The sequence below is a fragment of the Kryptolebias marmoratus genome, linkage group LG22 (assembly GCF_001649575.2).
Source record: "Kryptolebias marmoratus isolate JLee-2015 linkage group LG22, ASM164957v2, whole genome shotgun sequence".
Classification (NCBI taxonomy): domain Eukaryota; kingdom Metazoa; phylum Chordata; class Actinopteri; order Cyprinodontiformes; family Rivulidae; genus Kryptolebias; species Kryptolebias marmoratus.
Window position 1 is genome coordinate 19,164,510 of NC_051451.1, and position 24,462 is coordinate 19,188,971.

At 41.2% G+C, this 24,462-nt stretch overlaps 1 protein-coding gene and 1 long non-coding RNA gene across 5 annotated transcripts; one reads left to right on the forward strand and one right to left on the reverse strand.

The window, feature by feature from the left end:
* Window positions 1–536: 536 nt before the first annotated feature.
* On the reverse strand, window positions 537–7,498 carry LOC112451100. 2 transcript variants are annotated; one of them, XR_003039849.2, is made up of 3 exons: window positions 3,587–3,702; window positions 2,312–2,616; window positions 537–1,199 (listed from the first exon to the last, which is right to left on the reverse strand). It is a non-coding gene; the product is annotated as an uncharacterized LOC112451100 (long non-coding RNA). The 2 variants fall into 2 exon arrangements; XR_003039848.2 differs by lacking the exon at window positions 3,587–3,702 and adding an exon at window positions 7,364–7,498 and having other exon boundaries at window positions 538–1,199.
* adss2 (adenylosuccinate synthase 2) lies at window positions 3,610–21,948 on the forward strand. 3 transcript variants are annotated; one of them, XM_017432747.3, is made up of 13 exons: window positions 3,610–3,865; window positions 10,143–10,245; window positions 12,696–12,764; window positions 12,851–12,901; window positions 13,054–13,120; window positions 16,160–16,267; window positions 17,351–17,432; window positions 17,513–17,639; window positions 18,892–19,046; window positions 19,438–19,562; window positions 19,694–19,791; window positions 20,010–20,159; window positions 20,852–21,948. In XM_017432747.3, the coding sequence occupies exons 1-13, from the start codon at window positions 3,674–3,676 to the stop codon at window positions 20,902–20,904; spliced, it is 1,380 nt and encodes a 459-aa protein (XP_017288236.1). In that variant the 5' UTR covers window positions 3,610–3,673; the 3' UTR covers window positions 20,905–21,948. The 3 variants fall into 3 exon arrangements, with proteins under 3 accessions (XP_017288236.1, XP_017288244.1, XP_037829602.1); XM_017432755.3 differs by lacking the exon at window positions 3,610–3,865 and adding an exon at window positions 7,414–7,516; XM_037973674.1 differs by lacking the exon at window positions 3,610–3,865 and adding an exon at window positions 9,428–10,024.
* The last annotated feature ends 2,514 nt before the right edge of the window (window positions 21,949–24,462 follow it).

The window sequence follows — 24,462 nt, forward strand, 5'->3', positions numbered from 1 at the left end:
CTTTGGGCTGCACTTCGTCTGGCCCCTCACCTAGGACCTGTCTGCCTTGGGTGACCCTACTAGGGGCATGAAGCCCCTGACAGCATAGCTCCTAGGATCATTGGGACACTCAAACCCCTCCACCACGATAAGGTGGCAGCCCAGGGAGAGGTCTTATCTAATCTTTTCACCTATTTTAGTTATTAGCTGCATGCCACGTGCATCAACATGTTATTACTAATGCAGTTTAGGCTCCAAGATTGACATTTACTAAGACTTTTCAGAAGTCTGTGTTGTTTTGGATGCATAGTTGACAGGCTTTATCCAGTATCTCTTTTTTTGTAAAATCATAACTTTGCCACAAACTTTGTTTGATTAATCAAATTGTCTCGTTGTTCAGATGGGCTAACAGGGGGTTCAGTGGGGGAATCTGACTGTGAAATGGGTTCAGACTCGGTAGTACTGTCTAAAGTAGAAGGCAGGAACCCAGAACCTTGGTTCTGTTGTACCAGTCCTAATGGAAATTTGAGATAGTTTATAAGTCCAAAGTCCAACGCATCTAAAGTGCGGAGGTTAAAACTGACTTACACCAAACTGGCACAGAGCATCTCAAACACAGCATAAATCAACAAAAACATACAAGTCATGTCTGAGTTGAACACGTGGACAGTTCTTTGAGATAGTATCCTGTCTGTTTTAGTGTTCCCTCATGTCCTCTAAAACCTAAAGTTTGTCTGAAATAAACGTTTACAGCATCAGACAGACAGTAAAAATGGAGGCTGTTGTTAATAAGTTTAAAACCGTTTAAAAAATCTGACGGAGGCGATGGAAACTTTTCAAACACTGGTCAGCGATGTGTGGAGCCTCGGTCTGTAACTCGGGACAGGAAAAAAGAAAGCATTATAAACCTTAGAAGGCTTTGATTTTATGTCAACTCTGAACAATGTTTAGAAAATTGCTTTGGACATTGACTGGAGTTTCTTTTCAGATATCAACAGTTGGATGTTTTTAAGTTTACTGAGTTCACAGATGATTTATACGTAAAGCTCAGCACATTTTATTTAATGTAACACAAACATCTGTGCTCTCACACTGGGCTCTTAGCCGTTAATCGTGTGTGCATATTTGATGAGCACCAGATCCAGCCAACCACATCGCCGTGTCCTGCCTGTGGTCACGCCGACCTCCTTCCCTCGAGTCTGAAGCAGCTCTCCGGTCTCCTGATCACAATAAGGCAGGGACAAACATTTCTCACATTAGACTCTGTTTTTACAACTGTCCAGAGTACAAACATACCCTGCTGATAAAGCCTGACCTCAGTTTCAGTCAGAACCAGGAGTTATGGATGATTTAGTAAACTTGAAGAACTAAAATAAAAACCTGCAAATGATGACAATTTACCAAAACCTCCATTAGGTGGTGCTGTTACACAACAGATTTTTTTCTTTATTTTTATTTAACCAGGTAAACCCCATTGAGATCCAGATCTCATTTTCAAGGGGGACCTGGGCAGAAATCTGCAGTACACAGCAACCTGGTTACAAAAACAAAATTGATTAATGCATATACACAGGTATAAAAATATAAAATAAATTTAGAAACAGTGACACTGTTTAAAAGAATCTCGTTGCCTTTTTTTAATTTTGTGGCAAAATCTCAATCCATTACATCTGATGTTAGACATGTTTCATCCTTTTGTTTGTTGTAAATGTTTTTAAGTTCTCTGCTACACTTAGTTTTCACTTAACCGTCTCGTTCTTAAGCTGCATCAATTCAAACATTATTATCATTTTCCTAATCAACCGAACTCTTTTTCTAATCTGAAGTGTTGTTTTTATTGGCTGGGTGAGTGTGTCTGCTTATTAGGATTTAAAAAAAAATGTCTGACACATTCTAACAACAAGTAAATGTCTCATTTCAACATGTAATGATGATGATGTAATCATTAATTAGTATAAATTAACAAAAACATCAGATTAAAACGACCACACAGGTTTTTCTTTTTTTTTTTTAAACTTTTACTGCTGACATGGGATGTAAATGGTGTCAGTGCTTCAGTTAGCCTCCAGATGTCACTAATCTTTTTAACTCTATGGTCAGACTGAAACCTGATGACATTTTATCTGTAAACTTCATTTATTGGTCCAAACTGGCTGCTGAAAAACAAAAACAGTCTTGAGATGTTAGCAAGAATACATTTAATCATACATAGAATTACTTTCTTTGACTATTTATTTATTAATTGCTTCAGATGATCTTTGGCTGGACAGATGTCCAGTTTCCAGAGCTCAGTTTAAAAAAAAATAGATAAATCTTAGCAGTAGACTCTTACTTTGTTGTGTGACCTTGACCCTGCTGTGCATCCTGTCACTCATTCTCACTCGGGCAGAGATTTATTGCTGCAGCTGCTTAATTTAAAAGAAAGTAGACAGGAAACAAGACGACGCGTTTCACCCTCCAGGTTCCCTTTCATCCGATGCATTCGGTGGGAACGGACAACCACAGGATCCCTGGAGTCGAGGACTGATCGAGACGTATTTATCTGGGTGTTTGCTTTCAGCAGGGTCACTGTGGAAACGTCGTGACCCTCAAGCCCGCTGTTTCCTCTCATCCACCCAGCTGACCATCCGTCCCACGCTGTGCTCAAAGGAAACCAAAGGACAGTCGTGATGGGAACTGCACTGAGGCTGCTGATCGACAGACAGACAGACAGACAGACAGACAGACAGACTACAGCTAACTTCACCGGGGGACAAATATAAAGACTTTCTTTTCTGTGTCTCTACATGTTAAAACTGATCATTTGATAATGGTGGTAGGTGACCAATAAGATTTAGCCAATTACATAAAGTTCAGTTTTTAATATACAATCTAATACAAACAAAACAAACTAAATCTGAGTAATGAATAATGACAAGAACAGTGCAGCTTTTCATTAAAAGACACTATAACCAGTACATCTGTTATTATTGCTTCATATCTAATAGATCAAACTACCAGTTTAGTCTCTTTTGTTGCATTTATTCAACTATTCTGCTTCAGTATTTCAAGTTTTGCTACTCAGTATTTCAGCTGCACTGTCTTCTCTGCATAGTTACTGTCAGATTAAAATCTGTACGATTTGTACCAAATGTGATGTATTAAAATACATAATCCCACAGAATATACAACATTGTTTAAATTAGCTCAATCTTAACCTCTTCCAAATGCTTTTTTACTGATCAGTTAGCTATCACTTATATACCAGTGAGGATTCAGATTAGAGTGCTTTCTGCTTCAAAAGTACTTAAGTACTGCTGCAAATACAGGGGTCCTACTGTCCCTGTAATAGAGTATTTCTGATAGTATTTCTACCACCCCTCCCTGTACGTGAACACACCTCCAAAAGTGGGAGCGCCACCTGAGGTCGTAGAATCAGTGAAGATGATTCACTGGCACTCGGATTCGCGAAACCCGAGTTTTGTTTTGGTTTAAAATAAAACTCTCACGTGACTTATTTGACTCGGTGATGGATTTCCGTTCGTTTCACGTTAGAGTGCGTTTTTAAACTTGGGGTTCAGACAGCGGCGCATGCGCTCTGCGACGCTCCGCAGCCGTTCTCACGTACCCGCGGAGGAGTGATCCTCTTCGCGCGTCTCTCCTATCTTCGGGCAGCGAGGCTCGGGCGCAGTCAGCCGGGAAGCCCGCAGCAGAAATGTCTGAAAGTGGGAGTCAGGAAGCCGCCGGGGCCTCGAACGGCGGGGGAGGCAGCCCGGCGAAACGGGCGCACAGACCGGCCGTCGGCAACAAGGTGACCGTGGTGCTCGGGGCTCAATGGGGCGACGAAGGAAAAGGGAAAGTCGTGGACCTGCTGGCGCAAGATGCGGACATGGTGTGCAGATGCCAGGTACGTGGTCACCGTTAGGAGGCGTCTGTTGACGGGTCAGCGCCACAGGTAACCGTTGGCCGGCGTCGGGTTGCGTTCACGTTGCGTCGGGGAAACAAAAACTAAACAAACATCCCTCCAGCTTCCGACTGTGACAGTGTCTCCCGTCACCGAGAAGTGGCGCCACATTTATACCTGGCTGTTTATCAGGTGTGACAACGAGGCTAATGCTAACCGCGCTGAATGTCAAGCCAAGGTGTTGATTTGTTGTTGTTTTTTTTTCTCCCATTTTAAAAGCTACTTCCTGAACGCAGCATTGTTGTCAACAAGCTTGACTTCTCTAGTTAGCAACTTTGTTTTGCTAAAGTCACCTTGAATTCCTGCTAGTAGCTGCTCAGCTTTTTAAACACCTGCAATTACATAATCACCTGTGGTAGCTGCAGGTATTAATTGTGCTTTCAGGTAAAACCAGACAAGTCAAATTACAAATTCACTGAGGAATTACAGCCTAAATTACCTTTTATAAACCTGCTTTATCCGAAGTTGTCTCATTCTATTTTAAAAGTCTTGTTTCCTGTTTAGACATGGACATTTTCTTTGACATTTTATTTAAGCTGTAATAGTTATAACTCATATTTGTGCACAGGTCTTCCATCCTTTCCATTAATGGCTAAAATTATTTTATGTTGAAAGATCATGGAGTTGCAGCCATTTTGGACAAACCTTATGTTCAGTCTTATGTGACATCTGTTCGTGCTCAGAGTATGTGTTGTCAGTGACTCTCAGCTACTACTACACCAAATCTTAGCTCAAAAGCCGCAAAATTCACTGAGGTGAAGCCATTTTTGTGGCGGCCATCTTGAATTGGGTTGACTCCATAAGCGAATGGGCTGTAGATGCTCGTCCAATAATTACTTTCTGAGTGTTTCATGAAATATTTTGCTAACACATAAGTAGGGTTGCCTCACACAGGTAACGCCAAGGTTAAGTAAAGAGGTCGCACAACCTGTCTGTTTTGGGGTAACTCTCAGCTGTTAATATTAACTGAAGAGCTGCGAAATTAGACGAGTTGTAGCCACTTATTTGTTTTTTCTCAGGTCAGGCGACTGAGGCGGCCATCATGGATTAGTCCTGAAGTTAATCCGTTGTAGATGTTCAACTCAGTGATTACTTTCTGAACATTTCAACAATGTTTGTTCATTATTTCGCTGGAGCTACAGATAAGCAGACGCAAGCAAAAACATCACCCTTCTTTGCTTTCAGCGTGTTTTTCTATCCTAAGTCAGGTTTTTAGGATTCGAGTCAAACTTGTCAGTACATGTACGTATTGATGTAGTTATCACCCGCTTCCAAAAGGCAACGGCAGAGCGCTAATGTTTTTTTTTGCCCGTCTCTGTGTGTGCTTGTTATCACAACATCTGTTACACGACCCAGTCCAGTTCAAGATTGCTCTCACAGCAAGTATGCGTTAACAAACGCACACAAAAAAGAAGGCTATAACTCAGTCGGTTTTAGAGATCTCGGGCTAAAGCTTGGAGTGGTGGTAGCTGAAAGTCATTTTCAACAGATACTGAGAGCTCACCTGAGATTTTGCACACATGTGTTTTTCACGGCTTGACCAAAACGGTCACAACTTCATCCTTTTAGACACAAGGTGATCTTAGTTTTAACCTCTGCCGGGTGATATGCATTCCTTTTATTTGTTTAGTTCTCATGAAGTTGAGCCTCCTCATCATGATGGCGTTTAAGGTCTGAGTCCTGGAACTACGGCCGCGTTCAGAGAGCTGTTAGTTTTCTCTGGTGGGAACAAGTTGGCATAACAGAGCTACTCCTGAGCATCAGAGTGTCTTTCTGCCAAGACTAAAGCTCTACTTAAAACAGGAAGGGATAAAATAATAATAAAAAGCACCGTGCACATCGTTCCCTCTGTACTCTGTCACATGAGTGTATATGTTTGTGGGGTGGGGCGGGGTGGGGGGAATTCGCTGATATTTGAGTGAGCGGAGCACATAGTGTTGATCTTTTTATAAACCCAGCTTTGCAAGCAGTTTTGCTCGGCGTTCCTTACAAACCGGGCCTCTAAGACCGGAGCAGTGGGCAGCAGAGGGAGCAAAACACAAGACTGATTACACATTATATATATATTTATACAAATACACACACGCACGCACGCTATATCCATCATATATGGAGTGGTTCACTTTGACATACTGCCAGCTCCTAAGCTGCCCACGCCCTTAGTTTTCAGCACGCTGGAACTGAAGGTTTGGGGCGTTGGCGACTCAGATAAAGCTGTTTAAAACTGATGCCCTACGCTCTGATATGTTTGTTGTTTTAAAACTGTAAATTCAACCAAAGCACTTCATATCCAACCGAACAGATATTGTTTCCTCCTTCACCGCCAAGTGCAACTCAGTCATGTTTGTTTTGTAGATTTAGTCATAGATCTTTGCTTTTATAGCAAAAAAGTGTTTTAATTTTTTTTTTTTTTTATGATCTGTTTCATAGTTAAAGGCTTAGCGTCCCGCCTTGACGTCGTTGTTGCCGTTTTGGTCGAACCTTGAAAATAACGTTCTGTGCTCTCTAACGTGAGACATCAGGGTCTGTGCTGGGGACGACTCTCGGCTACTACCACGTCAAATTCTACTTTTGTACCTGTAAAATCCACCGAGGTACAGCCGTTAGTTTCTAAGAGTTTCATTCAAATTTGTCCAGTGGTTCATGAAATATTTTGGACGCACGGGCAAAAACATTCTCATCCACCTTCTCCTTTCAGCTTCGGGTGATAAAAATATTAATAATAATGATGGACTATTTCAGTGTGGACATATTTGCAAAAACTAAACAAAATAAACGTGGGTGGGGAACGTAAGCCGTTGCTCTGTTAACCTTTTCGCTGAAGGTTTGGTAAACAATGGTTGTATTCTGTTATTTGAATACGTCACGTACTCACGTCAAACCTGCGCATGTTTGTACCTGCAAAAACCAAACAGTATTTTGCATCACAACCCTGGTCCTTGAGAGCCACTATCCTGCATGTTTTACTTGTTCCTCTGCTCCAACACACCTGATTTGAATCAGTGGGGGATTAACAGGCTTCTGCAGAACATGAAGAGTTAATTTAACCACTGAATCAGGTGTGTTGGAGCGGGGGAAACAAGGAAAACATGCAGGATAGTGGTTCTCAAGGACCAGCGTTGCCTACCCCTGCAAATATTATATCTATATTACATATATTACATCTAAACTAAAACTATCCTTTTAAAACTGTCTTCACTTAAATGTCTTTTTAAAGTTTAATGTCAAACTATACATTAAAAAGGCAAAAGGTTTGGTTTAAAGCTATAATAGCTGTCAAAATACGCAATTTCTCAATGTTTTTGTGTATCATTTATGATAAAAATAACTAATAAATATGCATCACTCACCACTAAAAGTTTGCAGCATTATTTGTAATAAATGAGTAAAATCAGCAGTTGCCAACAATTACGAGCCATTTGTTTACATTCGAACACTTACGAGTTCACGAGTCTCTGAGCGAGTCGGTAAAAATAATCCCCGGATGTAAACAGAGTCAGAGGGAGGACGATGGAGTCAGAGACACCGGGTGGAAAGAGGAAAATGTTGGGAGTTCTTCTTCTTCTTAAGAAAAAGAAACGGCGACTAAAAGCGGTGAGGACGAGAGTGAACAGAAGCCGAGTCGCTCTGGATGAGGAAATCGAGCGGTGGAGAGCGTTAAAGCGAACGTTGGAGCCAAGATCAGATGGAATGAGTTGTCCTGCGGGAGACAACGGGAGAATTTCTTTAACTGATTGCTGAATTTAGCTGTAAACAAAAGCGAGGAATATTTGCTGTTTTTTTTAAAAAAAAAAAAAAAAACAGATGAGTTTGAATTACATTAATCCTCATTTAATGATGTAGAAACTGTGTGAAAAGCATAAAAATTCCTATCAAAAACACTGAAAAATTGTGTATTTCGGCAGTCGTCATGGCTTTTAACTGCTCGCGTTGCTCAGAGACAGCGTGCTCAACACAACCCGTGTGTTGGAGGAGAATCACACGTCGCAGGACGCTCCGTAAGCTGAAGCTGAACGGAAACAACTTTCTGTTACATTTTTACACGGATGATTCAGTGAGACGGTGCTGATAAATGTTTCCCTCGGGACACAAACTGAGACTGTTTAACTTGCATTGTTTCCAGTTCCATATTGACGTTAATAACAGGAAACGAGCTGCACGGCGTGACGGGAAGTTTATCGTGAATGATCAAACAGGATATGGGTTTTTAAATTTGTGCTTTTGAACACATTTTCTTTTAGCAAACCGTTAAGAAGGTGCGTCTAAATCCACCAAGCAGAGCGAAGGTCGTCTCATGACAGAATTCATACCTTTTTTTTTTTTTTTTAATTTTCAGGAAAACGATGGTTAAACAGTTTCCAATTTAGCAACTAACCTTAAGTGGAGCTGACTTGTTGAGTTCAGGTTATAAACTGTTTTTTTTTTCTTTCCACCACACCTTTTTTTTCTATTTTTTATTTTTAAATTGAGACTTTTTGGAGTTAAGGACTTATTTCTGATTAGATGTTCTCTTTTATACCAGAGCGGAGAGGCGTGTAGTTAAAGGTCCAAATCATTTTATTTTTTATCCTACATCTGTTTATTCTGATAGAGGACACTTTTAATGTCAGACCCTACAGGTGTGTATTTACCTGCATGTTACATCTGGTCTCTCAGGGCCTAAAATGTGACCTAAAACTGTTCTGATGTCTTTTTGTAATTTTAAAAACTCAACCCTGATAGATGAGGGCAACAACCAGACCTGATCAGGGGACTCTAGGAAAACTGGAGTTGTTTGGTTCTGTTGGGGTGGTGTGTGTGTGTGTGTGCGTGTGTGTGTGTGTGTGTGTGTGTGTGTGGGAGGGGGGTGATCTTGTAAAAGAACCATCTTAAAAGGAGAGGCATCTCTGCCCCCATCATGAGTTTCCCCTCTGCCCCTCCAGGGTACTGCAGTGGCCAGGAATAACTTTTAAAAGCACATGCTGGGTTTGATTTATATCCGGAGCCGACGTCTTGGTCACAGGAGGGAGCTGTGACGCCAGCTGCTACGGCCCGGATCAACCTGCGGTGTTCTTGTTGTAATCAAAGCAAAACGCAGGCTCAGCTTAATTTTCAAGTAACTTCTGTGTTTATCTTCGTTAATCTTGCTTTCTGGCAGTTAGAGGTCGGGCGAGAAGGAGCAGATCAGGTCGATTTGTGACGCCCTGTTCTAAGAGCTCTCCGTTCCCTTTTTAGGTTTCTTTTGTGCTTTGTTTGTCAGCAGTCAGCTGTGCTAGACTACATATGTACTGTGCTGCATCCAGCAAGTATAAATAACTTCAGCAGCATTAAATGGGTTTTGATAGTATTGATACGTATAAAAACACTGTTCTGATCAGTGTCATGTATTTGCCGCTGGTAAATGCTTTATACTGAACAGTTTAGGAAGATAAATACTACCTTGTTTTGGGGAAGCTTTGGGGTAAATTTATGTTTTCATTTGTAAATTTTGGTCTCAATATTGCTGTGTTTTTTTTTTTGTTTGTTTTTTAAGAGACAATCACTAGACGTTCGATGATTTGGTTCATCTGTGTTGCTGTCCATTGGCTGAAAACTCCTTTAAAAATGTTCAGGTTGTTTCTATTTTTCACCGGTTAACAACAAAGGGTGTTTCAGATGCGCCATGCACAGAAAGTTCAACTCAAATGCAAGGAAACAGTCCAATTATAATTTGGTTCATTCCACTTTATTTCAGTGTGAATGAATAAAAAAAAAAAATAGAAATCTGTTGGTGTTTTTGTGATGCCACCTTAAAGCTCAGCAGAACTTTTCACTAAAACTTACCGTCTGCCAGGCAAACATTTAGTGTTGCTATAAAACCTCAGGATATTCCTCCAGCTCCATTTCTTTGTTTTGAAAATGATCTGAGTTTACTTTGAGGCTCAACTGGGAGCTGCAGTCTTGACAGAACACGTTGGAGGGATGTTGGGTATGAAGAATAAATGACTATTCCAATAATAAACTCTGCATACCAGCAATCTATTTAACTTGTTCTTCTTTGTAGGTTTGAGTGAGACTTTATGCAACAGCACAGTCTGATGAAACTAACACAGTGGCCAGAGAACTACAGAATGAATGATGCTTGTTAGTACTCGCCAAACTATTCAGCCCATCTTCACGATCTTCAAAATGAAGCTACGCAGCTCCCTCTGTGTTTCTGCTGCCTTTTACTCATCATCATCACCTCCTTTCTCCTTTGCAGGGCGGCAACAACGCTGGACACACAGTGGTGGTGGACTCGGTCGAGTATGACTTCCACCTCCTGCCCAGCGGCATCATCAACCCCAAAGTCACTGCCTTCATCGGTGTGTTAAACACTCAAACACGCTCTCATGTTTTACTCGGTGTGCACGCACATTAACACACGCTCCTAAATGAATCGAAGAGTACTTTGAGCCTGCGTCGTTGCTGCTGCAGAGTCTGTTTTGAAGTGTGACCAGCTTGACTCGGGTCCAGGCCGCAGCCCACACCGCGTCCCCACGTCCACCCATCTGCACTAACTTCATTAGCTAATGGAGCCCGAACTCTTTCTTTAAGCCTCCCAAACACTCCCCGCGTCTGCACTTTAACGGATGACGGCTGATGCTTAATCACATCTTCGCCGTTTTCTCTTTGATGTTTGTGCTCGTCTGCAGGCTCTGCTGCTCAGGGAGGTCTGCAGTGTGGTGTTTCCAGCGCAACAAGCACTTAAACTGATATTGTTTCCACATGTCTTATGATCGCCCCACCCATATTTATTTATTTTGCAGTTTGATAGACGCTGCAGTACTTAAATTTCATACCAAGTTAAACTCATCATCTATTTTCTATTGTTGTGTGTTATAGAAGGGAATCAGATTACTTTCAGTTAAGACAGCCGGCCTTTTTGACATTTGATATTTAGACATACATTTAAAGTTTCAGCATCTACTCTTTAGTGCTAATTTTGTGATACAGATATACTTTTAGACCCACTCAGTCTGTCCACTGCTATTGTCTGTGTTTATTAAATAAATCTAATGCATCCTTGATAATCCCCTCAGTTTTCCCTTTACTGCCATCAACAGGTCGGAGTTTTCACTTATCTTGAGAAATAGTTAATTGAGTTGTAAGCCTGCACGCCATCCCAGCGCACCCTGTCAATCACAATGTAACGTTATACTCTCTTTAAAGTCTTAAATAAGTCCCTGAAACTAAATGCGTTTAAAAAAAATCACATTTAAACAAACAGCAGCAAAGTAAGAGCAACAAAAATAAAGAGCTGGAAAAAAAAAAGTTCTGGAGTTTATTATCATTTTTTTTTAGTCAGGAAAACGTCCCATTCATTTACACGGAGGGGCGGGGCTTAAAGCCACTCAGGGGCGCTTCTCTTTTGTGTCTTCAACTTCCTGCTTCTGATCCTGTGTCTAGTCTTAATATATGTTAATGTGGCTGATGCTTCCAATTCAGGAATATTCCTTTACGTTTTGTTTTTGTATTTCATTCCAGTGACCCGTCTGCCTACCTATGTACGATGGTAAACAATATTGTTATGAGCTGATCTATAAATATGCACAAGTGGGGCAAGTCATGGCAGTGCCATAAACTGAGGACAAGATGAGTCGGCTCCATCAGCCTCAGTTGCTCTTCGGCGACAGATCTCGCAACACGCTGGTTGTAGTTTTAATGCGTTTGATCGATTTTGTTATTTCCCCTTAAATACTTAGAGCAGACTATTGGTCGATCGCCGTCTTCGTTAACACAGGTAATCAGTGCAGCGGTTTCACAGTTTCGGTAAAAGGATTAACAGATTCATTAAGTCAGATTAATATTGCAAACACAAACCACAGTTAGTCTTAAAGAAACACTTTGCCTCCTTCATATCTCGCGCTGTACTTTCGTTAGCATCTTTCAAGCTGTGTGCAAATTTAAATGAGCATTCAGCAGTGACTTGATGTAGCCTTTAATTTTGTCTGTGAGGCATTTGTTCTGATGGTGTCATCCTGTAACCCCCCCCTCCCTTTTACACTTAATTCATTCACAGTAATTACCTCACCTTTTCAATTTAATAAAGCTCGATTAAAAGCTAATTAGTGAGCGGCTGGATTACTCTTGAGAGCAGGCATCAATCAGGCCGCCTTCGCCGGGCACAGTTACTCCGTTTAGCAGCACAATTAGGCTGGCTTCACACGCAGGCGTAGTCGCTCGCTGTAGCTGAGATTTACCTCGAAATCAGACTTCAGGTAGCTGAAGGCTGAAGAAGAACGACACTTTCGACGAGAGTTTAAGACCTTCCGACATGCATTTGCAGACTGTACCAACGGCCTGTTTTGATTTGGGCACAGAACACCTAAAGAGAACCATATTCTGAAGGTGGCCTTCATGAACTTTGTGAGATATTTAGTAGCTGACCTCCATCAAGGAGGTACATGTTTTCAGTAGTGTTTGTTTGTTTGTGCACAAGATTACTCAAAAAGTAATTACCTGACTTTAATGAAACTTTCAGGACATGTTGTCCCGAAGAACAAATGAATAAATTTTGATGGTGATCAGGATCTCGATTCAGATCCTGTAACCTTGTAATGAGCCTATGGTCTAGGGGGAGGTTTGCGCTCTCACGTCACATGATGCTGATGTCATCGTTTATCAGACCCATTATGACAACGATATTGGGTCTTGGCGGAGGTTTGTGCTCAAAATAGCAGCTATCTTTGATCTTGAATAAAACTGACTAAGTCTCTAGTTTAAAAAAATAAATATAGATGTCATTAATTGGTTTTGTTTTTTTCCCCCTCAGGTAATGGTGTTGTCATCCATCTTCCAGGGCTGTTTGAAGAGGCCGAAAAGAACCAACGCAAAGGAAAAAGTGAGTGTTTTTAGGCAGAAACAAAAGTTTTTGCTTTGTTTTTTTTTTTAACACTGAAAATACTCAAAGTGTACCTCTGTGTTTAGGCCTAAAAGACTGGGAGAAAAGGTTGATCATCTCCGATAGAGCACACATCGGTAAGTCCTCCCAGGCCCGTACTCTGTTTCGATCTGTGTGAAAGCTCGAGCGTACGCATGAAGAAACGTGTGAGTGTGTGTTGGTGGACGTGTGAGCCCTGCTTTCTCCGAGGTGTGTGAGAGTGTGTGTCCCCTCTCTCCCTCCTCTGCAGTGTTCGACTTCCACCAAGCGGTCGACGGCGTTCAGGAACAGCAGAGGCAAGAGCAGGCGGGCAAGAAGTAAGAAACCTGTTGCTTTCGAAAATGCTTGAAACACGTCGCTGCGCACAACACGCTGATCACAACACGCTGATCACAAACGTGGAAGGAAAATCATGTCACATGCATGATTCTTTGTTTATCTTAATAATAGTGTGATACTTGATTTGTCATGGAAGCTTTTCCTTTTTCTAACATTGTTTTAGAGGTTTAATGTTGATGTCACAAAGCTCACAACTGTAAAATGCAGATTAAGTGATTTAAGAGGTTAAATGTGGTGTAAAGTTTTTAACCATAACACAGCATACGGACTTCACTCTTTAACATCTCAAGGGTAAAGGTACTCATTGCCGTATCTTAAAGACTGTTCAAAAAAAACCCCAAAATTCTCTTTCTTTTTGTCTCGTATTGTGGGTTAATGTGTCCTTAAGAAAATTGTAAGCAAAGGTTGTGACTGGAGGCCAACTCCCACATGCGTTTGTTTACTTACGGAAATGGCCAAAGTGACTGAAAGCCATTTTGGGTCAAGAAGTCTGGCAACTCTGAGGTATTGATACAAATTTGTGCTCAGATTTGCTGAGTTAAATATTCAGATAGCCTTTTTAAAACAATCTAAACTGAAATGAACTTGAAAACTGGGTGCGTGTCACCCCCTTTTTTCAGGAAAATCTAATCAGTGTACACGATATAACCGACTACAGCCAGCCTAATGTAGGTCAGCCTCGTCACTCAAGCTTCCACGTGCTTGAGTTTGTTTACATTGAGTGCGTACCCACATTTCAGTATCGCATATAAACTTTTTCAAACTGCACCATTTGCTAGAGTTCAGGATATCATTTTTTTATGTTTTATTTCATAGTTCGCAATGAGCACCTTTAACAAAGTCTCTGTTCCTTAATCTCACAATTAGAAGATTTCTTTTCTGTGGCTCTCACACGCTTATGTTTTAAATATTTCTGGTGTTACAGACTTAATGGCGGTTATTCTCTCCTACAGAAAAAACAGCTTCTCAAATGGAACCCTCATATAAAAGCAGTTAGAACAGAAGATGAGATGGGTTTGGTTTGTTGCATCAGTTTGTTGACGAAAGTGCAAATTTCTTCAGTCGTTTTCGGGAACTTCCTTATTGTAACAACCTCAAACTCACTGAACACATGAGTATGTTCATGTGTCACATGAACTGCATGCTTAAAAGGGTTTTTTTGAGTTTGTTTTAAGCTGTGAAGTTAAAATTAGATGCAGCAGAGATGTACAGTGTGAGAAAACGACATCCAGTCGTGAGTGAGACTTCATGTGTGGCTGAAAAGAAACCGTTTAGGTTGGCATAGTTATTTTCAGATAAGAAGCTGAATTTTTCGATAATACAACTTCTTAAGAAAACTCTGACACTGTGAGCACTTTATGATACTTTACTTGATGTAGAAGAGCAGTGTCATCACTTCAGCTGGTTAACAGTGCATGTGTTTGTACTTGGACAAAGTCGCATACAAAAGTATGATTTTTGCTCTAAATAAAGGCTTTTTCAAAAAGGTCAGACTGGTTTGCCAGTGAGAATATAAACCTGCAACCGGCTGAAAATCCTCTCCAACTACCTCTGCTTAAAACGTTTTTTTTTTTTTTTCATGCTCATTATTTGCACAAGCAGTAAACTTCTGAACTGAATGTGAGAAATGTTGAAACCAGCCGAAGGAGCGTGAAGATGAGCTGTCAGATGGGGGAGAGACACAGAAAGGGTGAATGTTCTCCAGTCAGCCCTCGTGGTCCAGTTTTTACAAGCTTTCAGCAGGTTTGGAGGTCAGGCTACAGTTCACGCTCTGCAGGAGTCGCATCACAGAGTTTAGATGTAAAGAGCCTATAAAACCTGAGTGTTGAAATGCTACAAATAAGCTTCTCGGAAAATACAAAACTTGTTACAAAAAGATCACTCAATACACAATAACTCGGGTTTTATTATCGCCTGTGAAGGCTGCTGCTACTGCTGATAATGTTTGTGTACGTGTTACCAAAACCTCTCATGAGCCACTGGACAGATTTTAATGAAACTTTCAGGAAATAATCATCTCACGTGCATCTACAACTGATTGACTTTTGGTGCCAACCTGGTTCAAGATGGCTGCCACAACTAATCCACACTAGCCAACAGAATGAGGGCTCTAACTCAGTCACTTTTACGGATACTGAGCTGAAATTTGACGTGGAAGTAGCCGAGAGTCTTGTAATATTGCACAAGATTACCATAACGTTATTTTCAAAGTTTGGCCAACAACTATAAGTCTGTCATTTCCTGACATAAAATAGTTTCCTGCATGACAGGCGGTGGGTGATACAGTCCTGTAATTAATGCTGGACCTTGAATTAGACTTTTATGGTTTTTAGTGAAACTATCAGTCTCAGATGTTTTCATTCACTTGGTCTCATTAGGACAAATATATAACCAAAGGTAAAGAATAAAAAAGAGAAATCCACCAGCTGTCCACCAGTGCATGTTTTACACTGACTGCTGCTAAAAGTGAAACTCAGTAACCACGGAGGATCTTTGTCTATTTATGCTCTGTAGTTTGCATGTTGGGTAAGCAAATGTTGCCGTGCCGAGCCCTCCCTTCAGTAGAAACGACTTATCATATGTACATGCTGACATGCTAACATGAAATGTGTATTTAGTTTGTTTTGTTTTATAATAGTCCTCCTCTGTCATATCTGACAGCTGTTACAGCAGTGTGAGGAGATATTTTTTGTGTCTGGGTTACTAAATTGGTGTACAGGTTGGTTTTGTCACATGAGAAATGATCAAGTAAGGTTTAGCACATACAGCTCAATGTTATCAATGTATTATTGACTGCATTCAGCGTAGGACGTCTTGTTTATTGTTAACTCTGTTAAATTTAAACCTCAGTATCAGAAACAGCCATATGAACTTCAGCTCGGGTTGTTTTAACCAAAAGAACAATCACTGAGCCACGAGGAGTTATTTGCTGAACATTGTAACTGTAAAACAGCACGTTGTGAATTCCTAATATGTATTTTATCATCTCTCCTCCCCCTTCTCTTGGTCCTCTCCAGCCTCGGGACAACAAAGAAGGGGATCGGTCCAGTTTACTCTGCCAAAGCAGCTCGAAGCGGGCTCAGGATATGCGATTTGCTGGCGGACTTCAGTCAGTTCTCGGAAAGGTCTGTTCCAGCAATGCTGTATTAATCAGTTTGTATTTTTATACATCTGCTTTGTTCTTAAAGGACCTTTTTAGTTTGAGTTTTGTTTGGTGAACTCAGCCGCTGCTGCTGCTCATGGCTTGCTTTCAGTTTTACTTACTGTTTGAAATACAGGAATTCTTTTAGGATTTTTGGTTTTGTTTCGATGAACTAGTTTATGCCACCAGGAATTGGCATGGCAATGGACCCTCCCTCGCCTGCCGCCCAGACCTCCATGGTGAAGGTGGTATCCGGTCTCTTTTTCTGGAGCCAAGGCGCGACCACCAGGCGCTCTGATGCCCACGTTGATGCATATGTTGGTTTGCCATCGAGGCTTTTGAATCACTCTTGGTCTGACCCCTCACCTGAGGCCAGTTTGCTGTCAGAGACCCTCCCGACAACATAGCCCCCAAGGGCATTTATGGTCATGAGGTTTGGATCATGACAGAAAGAACAAGCAGCTGAAATGAGCTTCTTTCGTAGGGCGGCTGGGCTCAGCCTCAGAGATAAGGTGAGCTCGGAGTAGAGCAGCTGCTCCTTCACATCAAAATTAGTCGGATGAGGTGGTTCGGGCATCTGATTAGGATGCCTCCTGGACGCCTCCCTTTGGAGGTTTTTCGGGCACTTCCCAATGGGAAGAGACCTCGTGGCAGACCCAGAAGTCGCTGGAGGGATTCTGTATCCTCTCTGGCTTGGGAACACCTTGGGATCCTCCAGGAGGAGCTGGAGAGTGTCTCCGGGAAGAGGAATGTCTGGGTTTCTCTCCTGGACCTGTTTCCTCTGCGACCTGACCACAGATAAGCGGTAGAAGATGGATGGATGAATGTTTTTTTTTTTTTAAGTAAAGTTAATCTTTAAAAATGGTTATGTTTGTTCTGGTTGCAATTATTTGGAGTAAGAAATGGCTTTGCTGACCAGATGGGGAGGAGTTAGAACTTCCTTGGTGTGTTTAGGAGGACAACAGGTAGTGATGGGTAATGGTAAGATTTATGTTCCTCTGCAGCACGATGAATAATGTTGTGTTTAATGTTAGGAAAATGACAATAAAACTGCTGTCTGTTGCAGGTATAAAGTTCTGGCCCAGCAGTACAAGGCCATGTACCCAACACTGGAGATCGACATAGAGGGAGAGCTGATTAAATTAAAGGTAATTAATGCCAGTAAAACAAAGTCATTAAGACTTACTTGCAATTTTGTAAGTAACAGTATAGATTTTTTTCTATCTAGGACTACGTGGAGCGGCTTAAGCCCATGGTGAGGGACGGTGTGCACTACATGTACGAAGCTCTTCATGGACCTCTGAAAAAAATCCTGGTGGAGGGAGCCAACGCAGCACTGCTGGACATAGACTTCGGTCAGTGAATCAGTGTTTGGGCATCTTAACTAATCGCTAATCTTAAAACTATCTAATTTTTTTGCTAATGTGGACTCTTTACATACGTGATTCAATGCGCCTGCAGTGACCTGGTGGTTTGGTCCAGATAATCTTAAGATTATTTCATTGCTCTTTACAAAAGCCTGCTTGGAGCTCAGACTAGAGACAAAGGTAAGTTGAATTGCTTCTGAACGCGCACGTTCACCGGTTTAAAATCACTGTGTCACCTGACTGCATGAGCACAAAGGCACCCGGTGTCAGCAGTCTGCGGGTCACTCCAGCAGAATTACAGTAAACCTTCAATCCACAAATGTTCTCATGAGAGCTTAAATGAGGTGTTTTTCCAATCAGATAATAACAGACCAGACCCAGCCCTAACAGGCTGCTGTACCAAAACACACATTTCATTACTGTGAGCAATGACCACAGTCAAGACTGTTTCACAATCGCAGAATGTAATGATCTGCAAATGTCATGAACCACATTTCACAATGGAACATAGGAAGCATTTCAAATGTTGAAATGAAGAATTTGTAGCATTTTGAGAGGTCTGGACTGCAGGCAGGTCAGTTCGGCACCAGGACTCTTCTACTGTGAAGCCAGGGGCGGACTGACATACGGGACCACCGAAGTTTTCCCTGGTGGACCGGTGGTTCGGCCCGTGGAGGTGATGGAAAAAATTTTTTAAAATTAGAAGATCAGGTTTTATTTTTAGAAAGCACGTGGGATGAAGCCACCGTGATAGTCCACTCTCCTATGATGGATACACAACATCATTATTTAATACTATGCCTTCAGTCTGTGTGTTTCATTGGTTTTCTTTATGTTTATTACTATCTATATATATATATATATATATATATATATATATATATATATATATATATATATATATTATGTTCTCTTCTTTTGCATTCTATTTCATTTCCGACTGGCACAACTTTTTTCTGGGAAGTGGTCTACTTGTCATTTTATCTCAAGTACTGAAGTTGGCATTGTGATGTTGTGACCAAATGTTTTGTAAAAATTGCTTCCTTGGGAACCAATAATGGAACAAAAAAAAAGAAAGATAAGAAAAGTTGAGAAATAAAAATAAATATACAGAAAGCCCTCCAGGAAGGTGCAGCAACAAATGTAAACAAAATAAAATAAAATCTGACGGTGGTCCTTCCTCTAGTTCTGTTGTAGGAACTCAAAGAATGACGAGTCTTCTTGGTTGATTTTGTTGCAGGGACATATCCGTTTGTGACGTCGTCCAACTGCACGGTGGGTGGGGTGTGCACTGGCCTCGGCATGCCTCCTCAGAATGTCGGCGAGGTTTACGGGGTCGTCAAAGCGTACACCACCAGAGTGGGCATCGGTGCTTTCCCCTCGGAGCAGTGCAACGTAAGAGGACACAGCATGCTCGTTACAGGAAGAGGAGGCTGCTTAAAGTGATGCAGCTTTAAAACGAGACAGTTAAGTGAAAACTAAGTGTAGCAGAGAACTTGAAAAAAAAACAAAAGGATGAAACATGTCTAATATCAGGTGTAATGGATTGAGATTTTGCCACAAAATTAGTAGTTTGTTGTGTGACAGCACCACCTAGTGGAAGTTTTGGTGAATTGTCGCCATTTGCTGGTTTTTATTTTAGTTCATGTTTACTAAATCATCCATAACTCCTGGTTCTGACTGAAACTGAGGTCAGGCTTTATCAGCAGGGTATGTTTGTACTCTGGACAGTTGTAAAAAAAGAGTCTGCTGTGAGAAATGTTTGTCCCTGCCTTATTGTGATCAGGAGACCGGAGAGCTGCTTCAGACTCGAGGGAAGGAGGTCGGCGTGACCACAGGCAGGAAACGGCGATGTGGTTGGCTGGATCTGGTGCTCATCAAATATGCACACATGATTAACGGCTTCACTGCGTAGGTGTAATCTTTCATTGTTATAATAATAGTCTTTTGAGTGCAATAGAAGTAAAGGATATTTGTGTTTTTTTTAAACCCCAACAGTGATTATTTATTTATTGTAAAGATGACTCTCTCTTTCTTTTCAGATTAGCTCTCACCAAACTTGACATACTGGATGTATTCTCAGAGCTCAAAGTGGGCGTAGTGTACAAAGTCGATGGCAAAACTATACCTCACTTTCCAGGTGAGTCAGTAAATGAGTCAGGAGTTTAAAACTGTTGTGTTCGTCTCTTCAGCGCTCTGATTTCTGATCAGGAACATTGGGTCAAAGTCACGTATCTGCGTTGTCGGACCCCATTTCCTGATCTTCCAGCTTGTTCGAAGCTTTAACATGTTCACTGTTATTGTGACCGACTGTGAGGTTACTGTTTCCATATTCTGCTCTGATTAATTTTGCGGCAGCCAATCAGGAGCTGTTGCAGCGCGTCGAGGTGGAGTACGAGACTCTGCCTGGTTGGAAGAGTGACACGTCGGCTGCTAGGGGCTTCGAGGAGCTGCCTGAGAAAGCTCAGAAATATGTACACTTCGTTGAGGAGCATGTGGGAGTGCCTGGTACGGTTATACACACAAACACATCGAATAATACGTGAAAATGATACTTTACTGTTTCTAAATTACTTTTTTTCTATTTTTAGCTTTGCATGCAGCAATAATATCTTGTAAATTAAAATAGACTCAGTTCTAGTATTTGAGAGTTAGTTCTGACTCTTAGCTATATTTGTCCCATTCTGTTCAGGTTCAACCACATTCCCATCTACTGGTTGTCCCCCATTGCGACGCAAAGAGGGGACTTTAAAAATACCGTCTGTCCATCGGACATGGATAACTTGAAAAATAAGCAGCGTACTGACTTCCATTCTTGTATGTGGATGCCTCTAGGTGTAAGAAAGGTCGCTGTTGAAAATTGGGTTGCCTCGTCAAAAACCAAGATGGCCACTACCATACATATGTAAACCTTGTGAACTGGATAACTTGAAAAAGAAGTGATGGCTAAGGCCACCCTCTGGTCCTCCATTGTGTCTTTATCATCAAAGATGTAATGAAAGACTTCATCCCTTGTAAAAAACTTTCTCTAAACTCGATCTAAAATGCATTCAAACATGTCCGTGCAGCTAAACCCCATCGGGTGCCACAGGAACACGCTCAGTCTGTTTGAGTGTCTCTCTTGATGCTTTAGTTCCTGAAATCAAACAATATACATATATTTGAATTCTAAGGTTTATAATGCTTCCTTTTTTCCTCAGTCAAATGGATCGGAGTGGGGAAGTCTCGAGAGTCCATGATCCAGCTGTTCTAGACAAGAGGAAGAGACACGAAGACGACGCACAGCAGTGAATCAACTGGACCTCTGACCCCCAGCTCCCCGTGCACACAACCTACCTACCTGTCTCTGAGCTGTCCGACGGAGACACGACCACTTCTGTTCTTCACGTTTTCCCATCAGACTGTCCCGAGTTACAGACCGAGGCTCCACACATCACTGACCACTGTGTTTGAAAAGTTTCCATCGCCTCCGTCAGATTTTTTAAACGGTTTTAAACTTATTAACAACAGCCTCCATTTTTACTGTCTGTCTGATGCTGTAAACGTTTATTTCAGACAAACTTTAGGTTTTAGAGGACATGAGGGAACACTAAAACAGACAGGATACTGTCTCAAAGAACTGTCCACGTGTTCAACTCAGACTTGACTCGTATGTTTTTGTTGATTTATGCTGTGTTTGAGATGCTCTGTGCCAGTTTGGTGTAAGTCAGTTTTAACCTCTGCACTTTAGATGCTTTGGACTCTTATCTGCTTCCTGTCAGGTTTTCACAACATCCTGGCTCGATAAAGGGATTCTTTCATTTTTAAATGCACCTTCTTGTGTTTTTTTAATCAGACACGTATGGATGTCATCGCCTTGTCGTTCAACCCCTCAAACAGCTTTTATTTTCCTTGTAGTTTGTGTAAGCTTCAGCTGAACGCAGATAATGAGGAGTTCACACAAATCTGCCCGTTACTGTAAGAAGTCTCGTGTTTCAATTTTAGCAGGCGGTTTGTTTTTTTCTTTCTTTTTCAGGAAACTGCACAGAGAGTAGTCCTTTTTACAAATGAGATTCGGTTCAGTTTGCCGACATCTTTCTACTCACGTTCATACGTTTATTTCTTATCTTTGATATCTTTGCACTTTCAGAACAATGCTCTGTTATTGTGGGAGAAAGGTAGTTGTAACATATGAACTGATAAATATCATTTAAAATATCTGGTTGTCACTGCCTTTAATTTTACAGATGTTTTAAAAAAAAAAAAAAGTTGGTTGTCCTCACTTGGTACATTTCCACCAGTGCATTGTTTTAGCCATTTGATCCAACTCACCACCAGGTGGTGATCAGTTGACAACTCTGCTCCTCTCTTCACCCGAGTGTCCAAAACATACAGCAGCAGATCCAGTGACACAACAAAGTCTATCATGGACCTGCAGCCCAGGATGTCCTGGTGCCATGTAGACTTATGGAACCCCTTATGTTCTAACATGGTGTTCGTTATGGACAAACTATGACTAGCACAGAAGTCCAATAACAGAACACCACTCAGGTTCAGATCAGAGAGGCCGTTCCTTCCATCACGCTCCTCCAGGGTACTCTGTTGTTATCCATGTGGGTGTTAAAGTCCCTCAGCAGAATGATAGAGTTCCCATTTGGAGCACCTTGAATCCGTTTGTTGACGTTCATCCGCTCATTACTTAGAATTTCAATCAAATCCGTCCACTGGTTCATGAGATATTTTACTAACAGACACAAACATTATCACCTTTTGGCAGCAAGCGATAATAAACATTTGTGAAATTGCATTTTTTTTTGTTTGTTTAATGTGGAAAATATCTGAAAAATCTGCTATGAAAAGCAAAACAATGGAATTAACCAAAAACTAAAAAGATTAACTATGACCTAGATTTCATTAAAGTTGTTGTTTGTGTACATTGATCATGAATAAGTTAAATTTATTTATTTATTATTTACTCTTTTTAAGCCTGGCTTTTTCGTTCATTGAATCTTGTTGTAGGGTCTGTATAATGATAATAAATCTGAAGGTTGGCTTGGTGCACAAGGCTAAAATAACTAAATATAGAGGTTTATACATCACCAGAAATTCATACAAAAACTACAGCAGGAGAAAAAAACATATAACAGCAAAGACATAAAAATGATAAGCATAAAAACAAATACTGAATCATAGCAACAGCGTTTGTTTTCATTTCAATTAAAAATGACCAAACTCTGCTCTGTGTTCTGACAAAGAAAAGTAAAAAAGTATTTAATCAGACTCAAACATTGACTGTCTTCTATCACAGGATCACAAACACTGAAACACGGTTTAAAGGAAACAATAAGAGAAATTTTATCTGTTTAAATGTATACATAGGCAATGATGTTTTTGCCTCTTATGTGCATATGAGTATTTGTCTGTTCTGTTAGCAAAATACATCTTAAACCACTGGTCAGATTTGAATGAAACTTCCAAGAAATAATCATTTGAAACATCTCTGCAAGCGATCAGCCATGGAGTCAACCCGGATCAAGCTGGCCGCCACAGCTACGCAGCCACTTTTACAGATACTGAGCTAAAGTGTGGTGTGGTAGTAGCTGAGAGTGGTCCCTGACACAGCCTGAGCACTAAATAGCTGCAGGTCATGACGTCATGTCCAAGGACAGCAGAGACAACCTGTCAGAGGAGCTGAGCTCATTCTGTTATTAACAGCAGGTTCCCTGACTGCACTCATTAGATTTGAACCTCGGCTTCGACGCAGCCGCGTTTTGGTCATGACAGTCACGTGACCGCACTCGCGCACAGATCTAAACACATGCGGGCTGCAGGAGTGGGCTCGCCCGTCCCGGTGACGTCTATTTGATTATACGTCATTGTCAGTGACGTCACGTTGCAGAGTGAGCGCGCACGCTGGAATAATCCTTTGACGCGTCAATTGATCCTTTGTTACGTCACCGTGTGGAAGAACACCTGTCATTTTCCTTCTGACAGGTCACTTTGAAAGGACGGGTTTTACCTTCTGAGAGAGAAAAATACAGAAAACTAAAAGTAATAACTTCGCACACGGGTCAAATTTTGCACTCCAGAGTGTATTCCAGAGTCCCCTGAACCAGGAACATCTACCCCCATCAACGTCTCACTGCCAGTACCATCCAAAATGGATTTTGAGTCCAAAAGCATCAAGTTTCTTCAGATGATGAACAAAGTTAAGTCAGGAATCTATGGTAAGACTCTCAAAGATATCTTAGACCACGGTAAAGTAAAACAATTCACTAAAGACCTTACGGACACTATTTATGACCATCTTCTAATCAAAAGGACATACGACTTGCCCACAGCTGTGAGGGGCAAGAGTTTGTCAGAATCTTTTATTATGGACATGAAAAAGATGGTCAACCAACTGTCCACAAGTTTTCCATGGGACGATTTGTACAAACTGGCAGAGAATGCTGTAAGCGATTTTATTAGGAAAATGGTTTTGCAAAAGATGCGGGATCCAGCAGATGACATAGCTCCTCAGGCCATTTTTAACGAGCTATCATCTGGAAACCTGATTAAAAAAAGTGACACATTGAAAAACATAAATTCACGTGATTCAAAGGCTGGACCTTCTATTACTAAACCGGATCCCCTTGCTCTAGTCTCTGGAAGCTGGGATGAAGACGCAGACATAGAATTATTAGATTTAAATAATCCCAATCTTAAAACATCCACCAATTTGCCCATTAGACAATTAGGTCCCACCATACTGTATAATAACTTGGTTACAGAAAACAATAGTTTAAAAAATCAAAATGTAAGTGACACTGTGTCCTCCCCTGTTAGATTA